This window comes from Ictalurus punctatus, chromosome 1 (genome assembly GCF_001660625.3).
Source record: "Ictalurus punctatus breed USDA103 chromosome 1, Coco_2.0, whole genome shotgun sequence".
Lineage (NCBI taxonomy): Eukaryota > Metazoa > Chordata > Actinopteri > Siluriformes > Ictaluridae > Ictalurus > Ictalurus punctatus.
This window is the reverse complement of record NC_030416.2, coordinates 36,405,780-36,425,701: the sequence shown is the minus strand read 5'-3', so window position 1 is coordinate 36,425,701 and position 19,922 is coordinate 36,405,780. Positions and strand designations below refer to the sequence as shown.

Genomic DNA, 19,922 nt, shown 5'->3' with positions numbered 1-19,922 from the left:
AATTGCTAATATTTAAAAAGCACTAATCCCTAATCACATTACAGTATTTGGCAGACACCTTTATCCAGAGCGTCTTACATTTATCTCATTCATACAACTGAGCAGTTGAGGGTTAAGGGCCTTGCTCAAGGGCCCAGCAGTGGTAGCTTGGCAGTGCTGGGATTTGAACTCACAACCTTCTGAACAGAAGTCCACCATCTTAACCGCTGAGCTATGTTTTACAAAACATAATCCAAATACTCAAATATTATGCTGATTATTTAAATCTGCACAGTAATATCAAGCTATTTATTGCATTTTCTTTTTATTATTCCTGAACTTTCCCCTGTCATAACATATTAGATCTAAGTCGACATTATTCACAGACTTACTTTGTTTATGATTTATTGAGTTTCAGATTAAACCCATTTAATTGAATTTCTCAGTCAGACAGTCTAATCGCTCGGAGAATTCAAATATAATGACTTTAATAATAATAATGTTCCTGCATCGGGGATATTATGGAGTGCACTGTATAGGGAGTCTCGGGAGTATACAATAAATAAGAACACTAATATAGTGCACATACCTTCGGTCCCTGTCGTCCTGGATATCCAGGTAATCCGGGAACGCCGAGTTTACCCTGCCGGAAAACACCCGAAGCTCATGAACAGAAGTCGATTGAACCCTTTCATGCTTCACTCATTTAAAACCATGTCCAGATTCTTTAGATGATTTATCTTATTTATTATTTAAATAATAAATCAATCGTTTTAATTAGTTTCTTTTTACTTATCTTAAAAAAAAAAACAACAACTGTAAAAACATTATTCAAAGTAAAAGAAATGAACAAAAATAAAAATGATTAACATTCAGGTCTCACATGCGATATTTAATGTTGATTATATAATTATAGAACGTATGGTTTTTAACAAAACACGGCAACATTCCTGACATGTAGAACATTTAGATGCAGATCTTTTCAGGGGTAAATATTTATCTTTAGAAGTCCTTACACACAGGATTTGTGCAGAGAGTAATAGTGTAATCACCTCCAGATCGTTCAATTCAACACATAATCAAGATCCAGACCTCACGCTATAGACGGCCTGACGGTTTCTCAAAGCAGCGTGTCTCTGACCAGTCTTTACAAACTTTATACACAAAAGGACAAATTACGTAAAAACATTACCTTACTTTTTAATGTTTGAAGTTATACAGTATACTTTATATTACTATATTTCTATACCATTACTTTATATTACTATATTTCTATATCATTACTTTATTACTATATTTCTATACCACTACTTTATTTCTATATTTCTACATCACTACTTTATTACTATATTTCTATATCATTACTTTATATTACTATATTTCTATATCATTACTTTATTACTATATTTCTATATCATTACTTTATTTCTATATTTCTATATCATTACTTTATTTCTATATTTCTATATCATTACTTTATTACTATATTTCTATATCACTACTTTATTTCTATATTTCTACATCACTACTTTATTACTATATTTCTATATCATTACTTTATATTACTATATTTCTATATCATTACTTTATTACTATATTTCTATATCATTACTTTATTTCTATATTTCTATATCATTACTTTATTTCTATATTTCTATATCATTACTTTATTACTATATTTCTATATCACTACTTTATTTCTATATTTCTACATCACTACTTTATTACTATATTTCTATATCATTACTTTATTTCTATATTTCTATACCTCTACTTTATTTCTATATTTCTATATCATTACTTTATTTCTATATTTCTATATCATTACTTTATTTCTCTATTTCTATACCACTACTTTATTTCTATATTTCTATATCATTACTTTATTTCTATATTTCTATACCACTACTTTATTTCTATATTTCTATATCATTACTTTATTTCTATATTTCTATATCATTACTTTATTTCTATATTTCTATATCATTACTTTATTACTATATTTCTATATCATTACTTTATTTCTATATTTCTATACCACTACTTTATTTCTATATTTCTATACCTCTACTTTATTTCTATATTTCTATATCAGTACTTTATTACTATATTTCTATATCATTACTTTATTACTATATTTCTATATCATTACTTTATTTCTCTATTTCTATATCATTACTTTATTTCTATATTTCTATACCACTACTTTATTTCTATATTTCTATACCTCTACTTTATTTCTATATTTCTATATCAGTACTTTATTACTATATTTCTACATCACTACTTTATTACTATATTTCTATATCATTACTTTATTTCTATATTTCTATACCTCTACTTTATTTCTATATTTCTATATCATTACTTTATTTCTATATTTCTACATCATTACTTTATTTCTATATTTCTACATCATTACTTTATTTCTATATTTCTACATCATTACTTTATTTCTATATTTCTACATCATTACTTTATTTCTATATTTCTACATCATTACTTTATTTCTATATTTCTATACCACTACTTTATTTCTATATTTCTATATCATTACTTTATTTCTATATTTCTATATCATTACTTTATTTCTATATTTCTATATCATTACTTTATTACTATATTTCTATATCATTACTTTATTTCTATATTTCTATATCACTACTTTATTACTATATTTCTATATCATTACTTTATCACTATATTTCTATATCACTACTTTATTTCTATATTTCTATATCATTACTTTATTACTATATTTCTATATCATTACTTTATTTCTATATTTCTATATCACTACTTTATTACTATATTTCTATATCATTACTTTATCACTATATTTCTATATCACTACTTTATTTCTATATTTCTATATCATTACTTTATTACTATATTTCTATACCTCTACTTTATTACTATATTTTGTTTAATTCTGGTCATCAGTGGTAAATATTGTAAACCATTTATTTGGTTTTTAAATTGTATTTAATGCCGTATCATTTTTCCACTACACATGGACACTTTTTAATCAAAATTCATGTCATGCAATTAAAAAATGGAATAAATAGAGAAAAACATTTAAAGGATCTTTACTGTTGTTTTTTTTTTAAAGAAGGCTTTAGTGTTTAAAATTTTTAAGCAATTCATAAAGTAATTTAAGTTTAAATGTTTTAAAAAAATTAAATACGAAACATTAAATAATTATTGTTCATGGTCATGTGAAACTTCTATATGGTGCTTCATGGAAATAATTTTTTCCAACTTTTCTGGACTTTTCTTGGGTGCTGATAGGGATTCTGTTCATCATCTGTCCATTTTTCGGTTTGAAACCGAGACTTTCCGAGTATGTCTGTATAAACATGATTTAGGGGCGGAGCTACATATAATATAATCTGGATAATCTGGATTTATTTTTAAATAATTAAGTAAATAGAATTCAGTAAATAAAACTGATAGAAGGCAGTTGGGAGGTCGGACCTTTTCTCCAGCAAGACCCATGGGTCCAGATTCACCAGGAGGTCCAGAACGACCTTTAGGACCCTCAGGACCGTCTTCACCCCTGACTCCAATCAATCCGATCTCGCCCTACACACACATAGTGATGTATGGAGTCAATATTGTCCCAACAGTATTACACACAATTATAATACAAAATCTAAAACATATATCTCATATTTGATATTTAGTATGTAGGGATTATTATATTTATTATTGTTTTTTATATGTGTACTCACTCTGTCTCCTTTGAGACCCATGTCTCCTTTAAACCCGGGGAATCCGTCTTCACCCTGAGCAGAAAAAGAAAAAAAAAAATGAATGTACTTTACTCACAACACAGCTTTTACACACACTGTAACAACAAACAAACACTTTTCCTACTTTCTGTTCCTTTTTTTTTTTTTTTTGCATAAGTGCACCCAGGTTCAGAGTTAGAGACTGGACCATGTTGCCCCCTACAGGCTAGATGGTAATAATGTCATTACACTTATTCTCCATTTGTTTCCATAAAATGATGCATGTAAATGAAATCATTGGGAATCATGGAATCATTTACGATGAACACAGTCTCAAACTAGGAATCATTTACAATGACAAAAGTCTAAAATTATGAATCATTTACAGTGAACACAGTATCAATCTAGGAATCATTTACAATGAATACAGTCTCAAACTAGGAATCATTTACAATGAATACAGTCTCAAACTAGGAATCATTTACAATGAATACAGTCTCAAACTAGGAATCATTTACAATAAAAAGACTCATTTAATCATTTAACCGAGTACCAGACGAAATGTGATGATTTCTGTTTGCCTTAACAAGCACAATAATGTTGTATCTTTTGTCATGAAACAGAATTTAGGACCTCACCTTCTCTCCTTTGCCACCTTTAAGTCCTCGGACTCCGTCGGCTCCCTGTTTAAAAACACAGCGTGTGGTCAAACCTCAGGGAGTCAATATTTATAGCTTTAATGCTCTGTACACATTTATTTCGCTTTGTACCTTAACACCGCGAGGTCCTGGGTATCCGATCGGCCCCTGAGGACCAGGCTGACCCTAAGGACAGAAAAAAAGATTAAAATAAAAGATTATTATTATTATTATTATTATCCTATATTATATTATATGATGCATTATATCCTATATTAATGTTTAAAACAAATAAGTTTTTGCATCTATGGATATATAAACACTACAATAACCAGCAATAATCAAACCATTCACTGCTTTTCTTCCAATGTCCGGATCTGCAGATATTTAATATATCTGATTATTGTTTAACACTTTGTTAATAAATAACTAAGGTAAAAAGTACTGTACTAAGTAATTTATGGAATTATTCTGTAATTTTAACATTGTTTAATTATTCAGGAACTTAGTGAGTAATTTAGGTAAAACATTTAGACATTTTAATTAATAAGTAATTACACTGAAATTAATTTAACCCTGGATAAGAGAGAAGACCGCAAGTTCATGTCATTTTTAATGTAAATGATGTCATTTTCTATGTATATGATGTCATTGTTTTATGTAAATGTTGTAATTGTTTATGTAAATTATGTTATTTTAAATGTAAAGTATATAATGTCTATGCAAATTATGTAATTTTAAATGTAATTATGTAATTTTTATGTGAATTATGCATTTTATGTAAATTACGTCATTTTTATGTAAATGATTTGGAACAATCGTGTGTGAGAAATTAACGGATGAACATTGTAGCTACAGAATGTAACTAACTAAATGAGCTACTGTTCCTAACAACCCAAAGAGTTGTAAGATATAAGATACGTATTTAGACATGCTCGGATGGTATTAGCTAGACAGGCTAGCTAAGTTAGCAATTCTACGCTAATTGTGATCATAGGAAAATATGGGGGTGTTTCTAATTTGCATATTCAAATATATTCATTTCTGAATCACTAGAAAATCAGACAGCTATTTATTGTTCCACAGGGACGACTTTAATGGGGGGGATAATATTTATTATTCCTCTCGCTAGTTGTTTGTCTATAGCTCTAAACTGATGGCGTGGTCTGTCAGTGTGGACACGGTGCCAAAATCACCACAGATTATTTATGAGTTATGATGGAATATATATTACCTCATGCAAGGCTAATCTTCAGGATAAGGTGCATAAAAAGATCTTACCAGAGCTCCTTTCTCTCCTGCAGGTCCCTCTTTTCCAGGATGACCCTAAAAAAGACAAGGTAGGTTGGGTTTGTTTGTTTTTTTGTTGTGAAATTGCAGTAGACACTTGCTGCTCAGAGCGAAAACACACACACACACACACACACACACACACACACACACACACACACACACACTGCTCAATTAAAAAAAATAAAATAATAATAATCAAAGAGCTGTTTCTCAGGAGAATAAATGAGTACAAAATACAGCAGGATACACATGTGTAGACACTACAGAGAAAATGCACAACACACACATGTTTCCAGATGTTTCCTGTTGATTTGGGATGATGACGACGATGATACAAATTTTACATCATTAATTATGAAAGTCTAAAAATGTTCAAGGTATGAATTGTAGGATATGTATTAGTAAATATTTGTGTGTGTAAACATAGCAGTTAGTTAGTTAGTTAGTGTGTGTGTGTGTGATACTTACAGGAGGTCCATCAGAACCGGGTAAACCAGGCAGGCCAGAACGACCCTGAGGACCCTGAGAGAGAGAGAGAGAGAGAGAGAGAGAGAGAGAGAGAGAGAGAGAGAGAAGTAAATCAGTACTGCTCCTATTATAACGATGTTTAAAAGTTACAGCCAGGTGGTTGCTAGGCTGTTGATAGGTGGTTGCTATGGTATTCCAGGTGGTTGCTAGACTGTTGCTAATGGTTGCTATGGTATTCCAGGTGGTTCCTAGGCTGTTGCTAGGTGGTTGCTAAGGTATTCCAGGTGGTTGCCAGGTGGTTGCTATGGTATTCCAGGTGGTTGCTAGGCTGTTGCTATGTGGTTGCTATGGTATTCCAGGTGGCTGGCTGCTAGGCTGATGCAAGGTGGTTGCAATGGTATTCCAGGTGGTTTCTAGGCTGTTGCTAGGTGGTTGCTATCATATTCCAGGTGGTCGCTAGGCTGTTGCTAGGTGGTTGCTGTGGTATTCCAGGTGATTCCTATGGTATTCCAGCTGGTTTCTAGGCTGTTGCTAGGTGGTTGCTATAGTATTCCAGGTGGTTACTATGGTATTCCAGGTGGTTGCTAGGCTGTTGCTATGTGGTTGCTATGGTATTCCAGGTGGCTGGCTGCTAGGCTGATGCTAGGTGGTTGCAATGGTATTCCAGGTGGTTTCTAGGCTGTTGCTAGGTGGTTGCTATCATATTCCAGGTGGTCGCTAGGCTGTTGCTAGGTGGTTGCTGTGGTATTCCAGGTGATTCCTATGGTATTCCAGCTGGTTTCTAGGCTGTTGCTAGGTGGTTGCTATAGTATTCCAGGTGGTTACTATGGTATTCCAGGTGGTTGCTAGGCTGTTGCTAGGTGGTTGCTATGGTATTCCAGGTGGTTGCTAGGCTGTTGCTAGGTGGTTGCTATAGTATTCCAGGTGGTTACTATGGTATTCCAGGTGGTTGCTAGGCTGTTGCTAGGTGGCTGCTATGGTATTCAATTTGTTTTCTAGGGTGTTCCTATGTGGTTACTACGGTAAACCAGGTGGCTAAGGTGTAGCAATGTGGTTGCTATGGTAATTCAGGTGGTTTCTATGGTTTCTAGGTTGTTGCTAGTTTATTTAATTTGGCTGTAAGACTGATGCTAGGTGATTTAATTGATATTCCAAATGGTTGCTAGGGTGTTGCTAGTTTATTCCATTTGATTGCTAAGTGGTTTCTATGATATTCCAGGTGGTTGTTAGTGTGATGCTAGGTGGTTGCTATGACGTCCCAGTTGGTTGCTAGGGTGTTGCTAGGTAGTTAATATGATATTCCAGGTGGTTGCTAGCAAAGGTGTTGTTATGTGCTTGCTATGGTATTCCAAGTGGTTGCTAGGGTGTTGCTAGGCGGTTGCTGTAATATTCCAGGTGGTTGCTAGGGTGCTGCTAAGGGTTGCCATGATATTCTATTTAATTGCTAGCGTGTTGCTAGGTGGTTGCTATGGTATTCCAGATGATTGCTAGGCTGTAGCTTGATTGCTATGGTATTCCAGGTGGTTTCTATGGAGTTGCTAGGGGATTTCTATGATATACCAGATGGTTAATAGGGTGTAACTATGTGGTAGCTATGGTATTCCAGCTGATTGCTAGTGTAATGCTAGGTGGTTGCTATACTGTACTAGTTGGTTGCTAGGCTGTAGCTAGGTGGTCGCTATGATATTCTATGTGGTTGATTGGGTGGTGCTAGGGTGCTATTAGGCAGTTGCTATGCTATTCCAGGTTAAGGGGTTACAATGTGGTTGCTATGGTAGTCCAGCTGATGGCAGGTTTTTGCTAGTTGGTTTCTATGATATTACACTTGGTTGTATGGTGTTGCTACGTGGTTGCTATTACATGGGGTTGTTGGATGATGTAAATGGAACAAAGTGGTGATGTAAACGGGATGTAAAGGGGGCAGTGTGACGATGTAAAGATGTAAAGGGAATAGGGTGACGATTTAAAGAGGACAGGTTGATGATGTAAAGATGTAAAGGGAACAGGGTGATGATGTAAAGAAGCAAAGAGGTCAGGGTGATGATGTAAAGGGGACAGGGTAATGATGTCAAGGGGAAAGGGTGATGATGTAAAGATGTAAAGGGAACAGAATGACGGTGTAAAGGGGACCGGCTGATGATGTAAAGGGGACAGGGTGATGATAAAGATGTAAAGGGAACAGGGTGACAATGTAAAGGGGACAGGGTGATGATGTAAAGGGGAAAGGGTGGCGATGTAAAGGGGGCAGTGTGACGATGTAAAGATGTAAAGGGAATAGGGTGACGATTTAAAGAGGACAGGTTGATGATGTAAAGATGTAAAGGGAACAGGGTGATGATGTAAAGAAGCAAAGAGGTCAGGGTGATGATGTAAAGGGGAAAGGGTGATGATGTAAAGGGAACAGGGTGATGATGTAAAGATGTAAAGGGAACAGGGTGACGATGTAAAGATGTAAAGGGAACATGGTGATGATGTAAAGATGTAAAGGGGACAGGGTGATGATGTAAAGGGAACAGGGTGATGATGTAAAGATGTAAAGGGAACAGGGTGACGATGTAAAGATGTAAAGGGAACAGGGTGACGATGTAAAGATGTAAAGGGAACAGGGTGATGATGTAAAGATGTAAAGGGGACAGGGTAATGATGTAAAGGGGAAAGGGTGATGATGTAAAGGGAACAGGGTGTTGATGTAAAGGGGACAGGGTGATGGTGTAAAAATGTAAAGAGGACAGGGTGATGATGTAAAAGGGAAAGGGTAATGATGTAAAGGGGACAGGGTAACGATGTAAAGGGATAGGATGACAATGTAAAGGGAACAGGGTGATGATGAAAAGATGTAAAGAGGACAGGTTAATGATGTAAAGAGGAAAGGGTGATGACGTAAAGATGTAAAGAGGACATTGTAATGATGTAAAGGCACAGGGTAATGATGTAAAGAATCAGGGTAATGATGTAAAGGGACAGGGTAATGATTTAAAGAAACAGGGTAATGATGTAAAGGGACAGGGTAATGATGTAAAGAGGACAGGGTGATGATGTAAAGATGTAAAGGAACAGGGTAATGATGTAAAGGGACAGGATAATTATGTAAAGGGACATTATAATTATGTAAACGGACAGGGTAATGATGTAAAGAGGGCAGGGTGATGATGTAAAGAGGACAGGGTGATGATGTAAAGATGTAAAGAGGACAGGGTGATGATGTAAAGATGTAAAGAGGACAGGGTGATGATGTAAACATGTAAAGAGGACAGGGTGATGATGTAAAGATGTAAAGAGGACAGGGTGATGATGTAAAGATGTAAAGAGGACAGGGTGATGATGTAAAAAGGACAGGGTGATGATGTAAAGAGGACAGGGTGATGATGTAAAGATGTAAAGAGGACAGGGTGATGATGTAAATATGTAAAGAGGACAGGGTGATGATGTAAAGATGTAAAGAGGACAGGGTGATGATGTAAAGATGTAAAGAGGACAGGGTGATGATGTAAAGATGTAAAGAGGACAGGGTGATGATGTAAAAAGGACAGGGTGATGATGTAAAGAGGACAGGGTGATGATGTAAAGATGTAAAGAGGACAGGGTGATGATGTAAAAAGGACAGGGTGATGATGTAAAGAGGACAGGGTGATGATGTAAAGAGGACAGGGTGATGATGTAAAGATGTAAAGAGGACAGGGTGATGATGTAAAGAGGACAGGGTGATGATGTAAAGAGGACAGGGTGATGATGTAACGATGTAAAGAGGACAGGGTAATGATGTAAAGAGGACAGGGTGATGATGTAAAGATGTAAAGAGGACAGGGTGAGGATGTAAAGATGTAAAGAGGACAGGGTAATGATGTAAAAAGGACAGGGTGATGATGTAAAGATGTAAAGAGGACAGGGTAATGATGTAAAGAGGACAGGGTGATGATGTAAAGATGTAAAGAGGACAGGGTGATGATGTAAAGAGGACAGGGTAGTGATGTAATCAGCAGGACTACTTACTTTTTCTCCCGGTGGTCCAATTGGCCCTTGAGGTCCAGGCAGCCCCTGTAGGACAGAAAAAGAAGATGAACAGTTTGTGTGATGCGCGCGCGCGTGTGTGTGTGTGTGTGTGTGTGTGTGTGATTGTGCATGGTATTTGAAACCTAATAATGCCCCCATTGTTTTCTTGTGAACTTAATGTGGGTCCGAAAAGTATGTATTCACAGTGAGTGTGTGTGTGCGTGAGTGTGTTCAGGCACGTGTTTACAGTGTGTGTGTGTGTGTGTGTGTGTGTGTGTGTGTGTGTGTGTGTGTGTGTGAGAGAGAGAGAGAGAGAGAGAGAGAGAGAGTAATGTGAACCTGGCACTGAATGAATGAGACGCTTTCACTTCCCTCACAGCAGGAACACTGAGACTCAGTTTAGTTTAGACTAAGCCCCGCCCACTGACAAACCCCAGCCGATTATAACCCTGATATATTTAACCATGTGTGGAAGGTAATAAATCAACATCATTATTATTATTATTATTAATAATAATAATAACAATAATAATAACAATAATGATGATGTTTTTGTTATAAACATTTACTAAAAACAAAATATGCAAAATGACAAATCAAAGGACTGCTATATGCTTTAAAATGGGACTTTCTAAAAAAAATCTACTGCAGATAAACAAACAAACAAATAAACAAAGATTACTTTGCTTCCCAGACAATAATAATAATAATAATAATAATAATAATAATAATAATGTTTTTCAGATTAATTGGGTTGGCATTTCAAATAATAATAACAAATAGCAAATACATGAAATTAATTAAGACCAAAACCCGTGAATTGGATAGAATTCCCTGACGAAATGTAGTAAAGGATCTATAAGTCTGTACACTATTATAATTACATCAATCATCTGAATGAAATATAGAGAAGTTCCTCTCAGGGTAACGTGTGTTAAACGTGAACTCACCTGTGTTCCTGGAATTCCCTGCTGACCAGGAGGACCCGGTTCTCCTTGAGGTCCCTAAAAGAAGAGAAAGACTGGTGAAGGAGCTACACCTAAAAAGGATAACTGTTGATAGACAAAAAAAAAAAAAAACATTTTAGAACACAGAGCTAGCAGACCAATCTGTATCTGCTTGGATACCTCGCAAACCACGTTTCCTTTCATGCCCAGTTAGTGCTACATCGCTACGTTTCTGACCAGAGGTAACCTTTCACCAAAACTTTCTGATCCGCTGTTGCTCGTGGCGTTCAACTTATTGAGCAAGTGGACTTAGTAAACACACTGTGCATCAATGAGTTCTGGGGCAGTGAAGCTAGCTAGCATGTTTCTGTGTCGTTAGGCTACGTGAGGTCATGTAAGCTTCACATGCCACGCTCCGTTTCTTTGCTAGCTCCCTAACAAAACTGTGCTAGTCAGACCGTATAAAAATCCTGATCTTTCACTACTGAACAATGCCACAAATGACCTTTTTTTTCCTCTTTATCTAATTTATTAGCATTAAATATAATCATTATGGTAACAGAACCCTTTTTTCACATTAGTGAATTATACTGTCAAGATGCAAAAGCAGTAATATGCTAATGAACTCAATGTGAACTGCCTGAACGGAATTTCAACAGAACGAAAATGTGAAACGATCACGTCGATGTTAAATAAAAATAAAGAACTACACGCGTAAGGTTCATTTTAAAATACCACATATCTCCACGTTCAAATTCGAACGCGCTAATACGCTAATAAACTCGCAACTCTGGGTAAATGAAAGAAATGTAATTTGTAACGTGAATACGATTAAGAATTGTTCTTGAAGGGTTTCATTAGAGACGTTAGAACACTCGTCACATAAAACATCGCGGGGAAAATCTTTTTAGTCAGTGAAACAAATCGAATTCGGTAAGCGAGGACCAAAAGTTTAGATAAATTCCGAATATCGAAAATCTTACCATGTTTCCTTTGGGACCGTGAGGACCATCCACACCAGCTACACCCTATGGAGAGCCACCATATCAGATTAGTCCATTGTTAAAAGCGCTATACAAATTGAATTGAATTAGCACTGAGCTATCAAAAAAAGGGTGCTAGGCAAAATGTAAAAAAAAAAAAAAGAAATACTCACAGGCTGGCCAGGTGGACCTGGAGGACCTCGGGGACCGAGCAGACCTCGTGGACCCTGAGAGGCGAAACATGAAGAAGTTAGCTTACAATAACATACAATAACATTTTCTCAAACTATATCTCTCATTATAGAATACTAAAAACAGTGATGTACTGGCTAAAAGCAATATCGTTGTCATCAGTGGCACCTATTTCGGTAATCTCAATAAAAAACAAAACAAAAAAACCCTCAAAAATGTGTGTTCTGCCACCAAAGGTCTCACGTTCTAAGTCGTTTAACACGTCTAGCTGTCTAGATGTTCTTATTTTGGTCTCAAACCCAAATATCTTCAGTGTAAAGCAAAACAATAGGATTTGCCGAGCTGTTCCAGTACTTTTGGAGGGGACCGTATATATGTTCATGCGTTTTTGTGACCATTGGTGCAGATGGTAACGTTTCAAACAGAACTGGAGAGCGATGTCTATGGTAAGAGGCGTGGTTACATGAGATAGCCAATCAGATCAGCTCCTCCCACTTGCTTTTGAAGTCAAGTCAAGTGGATTTTCACTGTCATTCCTCTCTATAGCTTGTATAAATTCTTCTGCATTCTTTTGAGACAGTGGTGGACTGGGTGTGGATGAACCAAATACTGGAATCAAGCAGAACCGCAGAAGAACCGATTAACGTATGATCTCCACATTTCCAGTCTTCTGCAGCAGATCCTCTGTGGCAGTTTATCCAATCATATGTATTTATGTAAATCAGAAGGTCGTGCGTGAGATAAAAAAAACAGTCACGCACACACCTCCATTTCCAGGATAGTCGAAAGCGGTAACATGAAGATCCTCTACTGTACGAAACAAAAGATAACCACTTCAAATTGTCTTATGGACATAAACTTATCACTCAGGGTTAAGTATTAACAGATGACTGCTGTCACCGTTCCACCATCATTCCTGTTTTCACTTATCAATTCCTTGCCAGACCACCAGAGGGCACCCTCAGTCATTTTTTTTTAAATTATTATTTCTTCTTTTGCTGTCTGCCTCAGGTCCTGAGTTTGTGCACACCTGTTTAGTGTTTTCCTGATTAGTTACCCCATTTACATCTGTGTTTTTCCCCTCCTTGCTTGTGAAGCATTATATATATGCATAGGTTAGTATGGTTGCTGTTGTGTTGTAGTATACCATGAGTAATTTCTGTTTCCTTGCCTTGCATTGCCTTGCATTGCCTTGCATTGCCTTGCATTGCCTTGCATTGCCTTGCATTGCCTTGCATTGCCTTGCATTGCCTTGCATTGCCTTGCATTGCCGCGATGGGAAGTTCGGATCATTTTACTGACTCAGATCTTTGAATCTTGTTCAGGAGAATGAACGAATCTTTTTCCAAATCATTTAGTTAATTTCAGCTGAATATAATTAAAATCTGTGTGTCCGTGTGTGTGTCCGTGTCCATGTCCAGAAATGAATCGCTCTCTGAGACAACTCGTTGTTCTCCAGTCATAGTAAAGATTCGTTCAAAATGAACGAATCATTCATAAACGACACATCACTACTGTATTGCCTTGCCTCGCCTTAGTCTCGACCTTTGTTCCAGTCTTTGGTTCTTTTCCTGTATTTTGTTTGTGTTTTATTGTTTATCCCTGGATTTCATGATTTGTTTTTTCTTTGTTGTTGTTGTTGTTAATTATGTGATGCTTCATCTGATTTACAGCTTCGATTAAATTATTATTTAATCCATAGCAAGTCAGAACAGTTTAGTGTTTAGAATTTGAGGAAAAATAGCTTGGTGAGGTGAGTTATGAAATGCACTCTGTGTGGGGCGTGGCTAAATATTAGTGGGCGGGGTGCAGCAATAGGGGGTGTGACTTTTCAAATTAAATATAAAAAACAAACATATTAGCAATACACTGGCGATATAACCTTAATTTCATTTACACCTGTACTTTTACAATATAAATTAAATATACCGCATGGCATCAGGAAGTTTAGGAAGGAAAACAGGAAGTTTTAACGTGTATATATATCGTTAGGGAAAGTGCAAACTCACGCTCTCTCCAGCCAACCCTCGTGGCCCGATCTCTCCGTCCTCTCCCTACAGAGACGAGACACGTGAGCGGTTTAATATTTCAGCCAAAGTACACACTATGAAGTTACACTCTGGGTCCGTAAACACTCACTCTGGGTCCGTCCTCTCCGGGAGCACCAGGGGGTCCAGAGGGACCGGAATCTCCCTGAGAACAAGGAGAGAAAAACAGAGAATTAGAACCAGAGAGAGAGAGAGATTTTAATGTGTTGTTAGTAATGCATGTGTGTGAATCTTCCAGAACAGAGAGCCTCTACACTAACGCTCTAGCCGTTTGTGTCCTTGCTGATGTTTGCTCTGTTTCCTAGTCTCTGTATCGGTGAGTTTTCCTCATGACGCTGGTGTTTTCAGTGCCATTACCACAATGTAGGTGATCCATCACACTGACACGTCATTTATTACGCTAACGGGCTCGTAAATTATAATGAGATGTGAAAATATTTCATAATCAAATACACCCAAATGTTTATGACCCATTATTACTGCTCACACACACTACACCCTTAATCAGACACCGAAACGTTAAACCCCACCGACCCGTCACCAGAAAATTACATTCCTGAGTTTCACTTCTGTAATGTAATACAATGCCAAATATTATTGATGTGACCGTGCAATATGGATTTATAAAAACGCATCACGTCGTGTTTCACAAAGAAATGTAAAAAAAAATGTACGATGTAAAATGAAGCACAGCGTAATGCTGTTATGGGGTATATGGTACCAAATAACAACGACGTAGGCAACATGGGGAAGCGTGCTGTAATGTTACATACCGTGTAACGTAACAATGACGATACATTCTTCTGACGTAATGGTGTTGGAATGTAAAATGGTGGAGCGTTATGTAACACACGTGACATAACGCAACTGGTAGTATAATGCTTCAAAGTAACGATAGCGTAATATCACGATGACGCAGTCTAATATAGGGTGTGACGTCATGACGACACAAAGCAACATACAGTAATTATCACACAATATAACATATGATGTGGTATGATGTAGCGATGACAGTGTAAACTACGGTACAAGAAAATTAGTAGATAAGACATCATTTGTTAAATGTAATGAGGACACGACATTGCAGACGATGATGTAATGACACACAATTTAACGTGCTGTATGTGAGGTAATGAAGCCACCCCATAACATAAGCCACAGTGTGGCATACGGTACCAGGTAATGAAGCCACTATTTAACATGTGGTACGAGGTAATGACGCCACAACGTAACACGCGGTACGAGGTAATGAAGCCACAATGTAACACGCGGTACGAGGTAATGAAGCCACAATGTAACATGTGATACGAGGTAATGAAGCCACAATGTAACACGCAGTACGAGGTAATGACGCCACAACGTAACACGCGGTACGAGGTAATGAAGCCACAATGTAACATGTGGTACGAGGTAATGAAGCCACAATGTAACATGTGGTACGAGGTAATGACGCCACAACGTAACACGCGGTACGAGGTAATGAAGCCACAATGTAACATGTGGTACGAGGTAATGACGCCACAACGTAACACGCGGTACGAGGTAATGAAGCCACAATGTAACATGTGATACGAGGTAATGAAGCCACAATGTAACACGCAGTACGAGGTAATGACGCCACAACGTAACACGCGGTACGAGGTAATGAAGCCACAATGTAACATGTGATACCAGGTAATGAAGCCACAATGTAACATGTGATACGAGGTAATGACGCCACAACGTAACACGCAGTACGAGGTAATGAAGCCACAATGTAACGTGATACGAGGTAATGAAGCCACAATGTAACACGCAGTACGAGGTAATGACGCCACAACGTAACACGCGGTACGAGGTAATGAAGCCACAATGTAACATGTGATACCAGGTAATGAAGCCACAATGTAACATGTGATACCAGGTAATGAAGCCACAATGTAACATGTGATACGAGGTAATGAAGCCACAATGTAACATGTGATACGAGGTAATGAAGCCACAATGTAACACGCAGTACGAGGTAATGACGCCACAACATAACATGCGGTACTAGGTAATGAAGCCACAACATAACATGCGGTACGAGGTAATGAAGCCACAACGTAACACGCGGTACGAGGTAATGAAGCCACAATGTAACATGTGATACGAGGTAATGAAGCCACAATGTAACACGCAGTACGAGGTAATGACGCCACAACGTAACACGCAGTACGAGGTAATGACGCCACAACATAACATGCGGTACTAGGTAATGAAGCCACAACGTAACATGCGGTACGAGGTAATGAAGCGGTACGAGGTAATGACGCCACAACGTAACATGTGGTACGAGGTAATGACGCCACAACGTAACATGTGGTACGAGGTAATGAAGCCACAACGTAACATGTGGTACAAGGTAATGACGCCACAACGTAACATGTGGTACGAGGTAATGAAGCCACAACGTAACATGTGGTACGAGGTAATGACGCCACAACGTAACATGTGGTACGAGGTAATGACGCCACAACGTAACATGTGGTACGAGGTAATGAAGCCACAACGTAACATGTGGTACGAGGTAATGAAGCCACAATGTAACATGCAGTATGAGGTAATGAAGCCACAACGTAACATGTGGTACGAGGTAATAAAGCCACAACGTAACATGTGGTACGAGGTAATGAAGCCACAACATACCATACGGTACGAGGTAATGAATCCACAACGTAACGTGTGGTGCGTGATAATTAAGCCACGACGTAACGTACGCTACGGGGTAATGAAGCCATATCGTAACATGCGGTACATGGTAATGAAGCCACAATGTAACATATAGTACAAGGTAACGGTGACACAATGTGTAACCTATGGTGCAAAGTAAGAATCACATAACGTAAGATACGGTATGAAGTAATTATATCATAACGCGGCATACGGTTTGCAGTAACGGTGATGTCACAGCGAGTACAGTGTAACAATAACATGATGTAACAGTGGTGAAACGACACTATATTACGTAAAGTAAGATGTATTTAATGGTGATGAAATTGTAATGACGTAAAGCAAGTAAATTAGGCGTGTTTATTAGGTTCATTACTTATACTTAAAGTTCATAATGTTATTTTGAAATGCCATTTTTACCAAAACCAAGTTTTCTTGATAAACTGCGCATTGCCTACTGCACCTACTACACCTCTCTCCTCACCCCTAAACCTCCTTATACATTTAGTCTATGTTTAAGGTGTCTGAGTTGACCTTTCTGTTTACGCCAGGTGCTTTAAATCCCGTAAAGACCTTTTTGTCCATAATCCGATAAAAGCCTGAGCACAAAGCAGCGCTGTTCAGCTTTGAAATGCCACCGGCTGCGTACACACTGCACCAGATCGTCTGAAACACTCAGCAGATCTTCATATTAAAACCCCTACACTGAGCTCTACTGATTAACGGAGCGACTATACGTTCCTTATGTTCCGACTGTAAGGTAGAAAGCATTAGACGAGAGATACTCTGAGTCCGGTCGACTGTACGTGTCGGTTAGTGTCCTTCTGTGTAGACGAACCCATAATTCCAGAGTTCTCTGTACTGTGAGTTAATAAACATGGTGGACCAGACTAACCAGAAGTCAGTAAGGCATTCAGTGGTTAAAGATAGCTAGCTTATATAACGTGACCTCACAGCATATGCTGCTATATTATGTGCTTTCCACTGATCACCTAGCTCCTAAAGCTAGCTTGCTAATTATGTGACATGGAACAGAATAAAAAACAACTGCTGGTGTGACTTCTGTAAAGTCTCATGGATGTTATACAACATGGAATGTAACTATAAATGGATAAAAAACATGACGTCTCGTTCTTGAATACGCCCAGTCCTTGATTATTTTCCTATAACAGCACGACACACAGTGTTTTATTATGTGCTCACCCTGTGTCCTTTCTCTCCTGGAAGACCTGGAAGGCCATCAAACCCTCTGTCACCCTACACACACACACACACACACACACACACACAGCAAAAATGTAAATTACTTCAACACTCTGACTTGAATATATATATATATACATATAGATATATGTATATTTGTTTTTTTTGTAACTTATAGATGTTCTAACCTTAGATCCGGGTTCTCCAGGCATTCCACGAGCTCCATCGGCTCCAGCACGACCCTTTTTCACACACACACGCACACACACACACACACACACACCAGAGATACATTATTATTATTCTAATAACCTAATAACCTATTGTTATTGTTATTATTATTATTATCATTATTATTCACCTCATTTCCCTAAAGTGCCCAATAACTCAAGATCTGAATGCTAAAAAGTTTTGAAATTTGGTACATTGATACTACCGGCCAGGAGTAACTCCCACAACACAAATGGCCCACTTGAGCCCATAGGTGGGGCTACAGGCCAGGCCCAAATTTTACGTGATTTTGCCTTTGCCCCATAAGTCCAAAATGTCTGAAAATTATTACGCATGCCTTATTTCTCATGGGGACCAACAAAAAAAGCCTTTGGGACCCATAAAGTCTGCTATGATATATTTTCCAGTACATCCAAAACTACAAAAATCTTCTCCTCGTGAGCCGTAGGTCTGATTTGCTTGAACTGTGGTGCATATGTGTGGGATACACGTCTTTCTATAGCGTGATAAGCAATAACGAATCGAATAAAAATTGGCCAAACTATTTACATATCAGTGAATTGAGAACTGTAGCACATATTTCTTGTGACCATAAATCAATGGAACATTAATCTATGGACTTGATCTGTGCCTCACATAAAGAGGACACTACGGTGTGTTACCGTGTGCGATGGCAACCTCATATCTCCATAAACAATGACATTAAAAGGAATATTATCTTTGACAATATGTTATATTGTGTTTAACAGTATTTTTATCGTCCACTAGATGGCGGTGTTTGTCTTGGATCGAGTGAAAGTACACTTCATTCGGATTAATGTTATAGCAGCACAGAGTAAATCAAATTAATGTTACGGATAGCAGCAGGAATAAATTCAAAATAATGCTAAAGTAGCGTTGTATCAGCATGAAATCATTCTCCAAAATTCTCACTGAATCCTGATTTTCCTCTACAATGATCATTTGTGGAAAAACCACAACAATGAACTTAAAATCTGATCCAAATGCGTTGAAATGTTGCATCTGTGGGACACATTTCTCTCTCATGTCAAATTTGAAATGAGGAATCTGCCATTGCTGCTTGCAGCTATACTTATTGTTGTTATTATTATTATTATTATCAGTAGTAGTAGTAGTAAATTTGAAATAAGGTGCTCAAATTATTATCTTTTAAATTCATTTCCTTAATTTTTATTTTGCATTATTTAGGTGTCACAAAATTCCTAATTAATGTTTCACTTTTTCATTTTACTCGTAATTATTTACAGAAAAGCTCTGAAACAAAATATCATGGAAACCCACTCGCTCCGCCCCTTCTCATTAATGATTTGTTTTTAAAATGAATAAATAAGTACATAAATAAAGGGAGATACACGTTTTACTGAAGTACAATTTACACTTGATTAGGACAATACAAACAGAAATAATCAGAGAGAGAGAGAGAGGGAGAGAGAGAGAGAGAGAGAGAGAGAGAGAGAGAGAGAGAGAGAGAACACATTAGGAAAATCAACCTTCTTCAGGTTCT

The 19,922-nt window shown here is 37.2% G+C and overlaps 1 protein-coding gene across 7 annotated transcripts in view; it reads right to left on the bottom strand.

The window, feature by feature from the left end:
* Positions 1-19,922, bottom strand: part of col11a1a (collagen, type XI, alpha 1a) — a 118,354-nt gene that overhangs the window by 49,678 nt on the left and 48,754 nt on the right. For all 7 annotated transcript variants that reach the window (XM_017470521.3, XM_017470608.3, XM_017470687.3 and 4 more), the window contains 15 exons: positions 18,355-18,408; positions 18,167-18,220; positions 14,364-14,417; positions 14,234-14,278; positions 12,206-12,259; positions 12,033-12,077; positions 11,053-11,106; positions 10,103-10,147; positions 6,113-6,166; positions 5,633-5,677; positions 4,484-4,537; positions 4,352-4,396; positions 3,714-3,767; positions 3,457-3,564; positions 569-622 (listed from right to left, as the gene is read on the bottom strand). In XM_017470521.3, the coding sequence (XP_017326010.1) occupies positions 569-622; positions 3,457-3,564; positions 3,714-3,767; positions 4,352-4,396; positions 4,484-4,537; positions 5,633-5,677; positions 6,113-6,166; positions 10,103-10,147; positions 11,053-11,106; positions 12,033-12,077; positions 12,206-12,259; positions 14,234-14,278; positions 14,364-14,417; positions 18,167-18,220; positions 18,355-18,408 (819 nt within the window). The remainder of the gene's footprint in view (positions 1-568; positions 623-3,456; positions 3,565-3,713; positions 3,768-4,351; positions 4,397-4,483; positions 4,538-5,632; positions 5,678-6,112; positions 6,167-10,102; positions 10,148-11,052; positions 11,107-12,032; positions 12,078-12,205; positions 12,260-14,233; positions 14,279-14,363; positions 14,418-18,166; positions 18,221-18,354; positions 18,409-19,922) is intronic.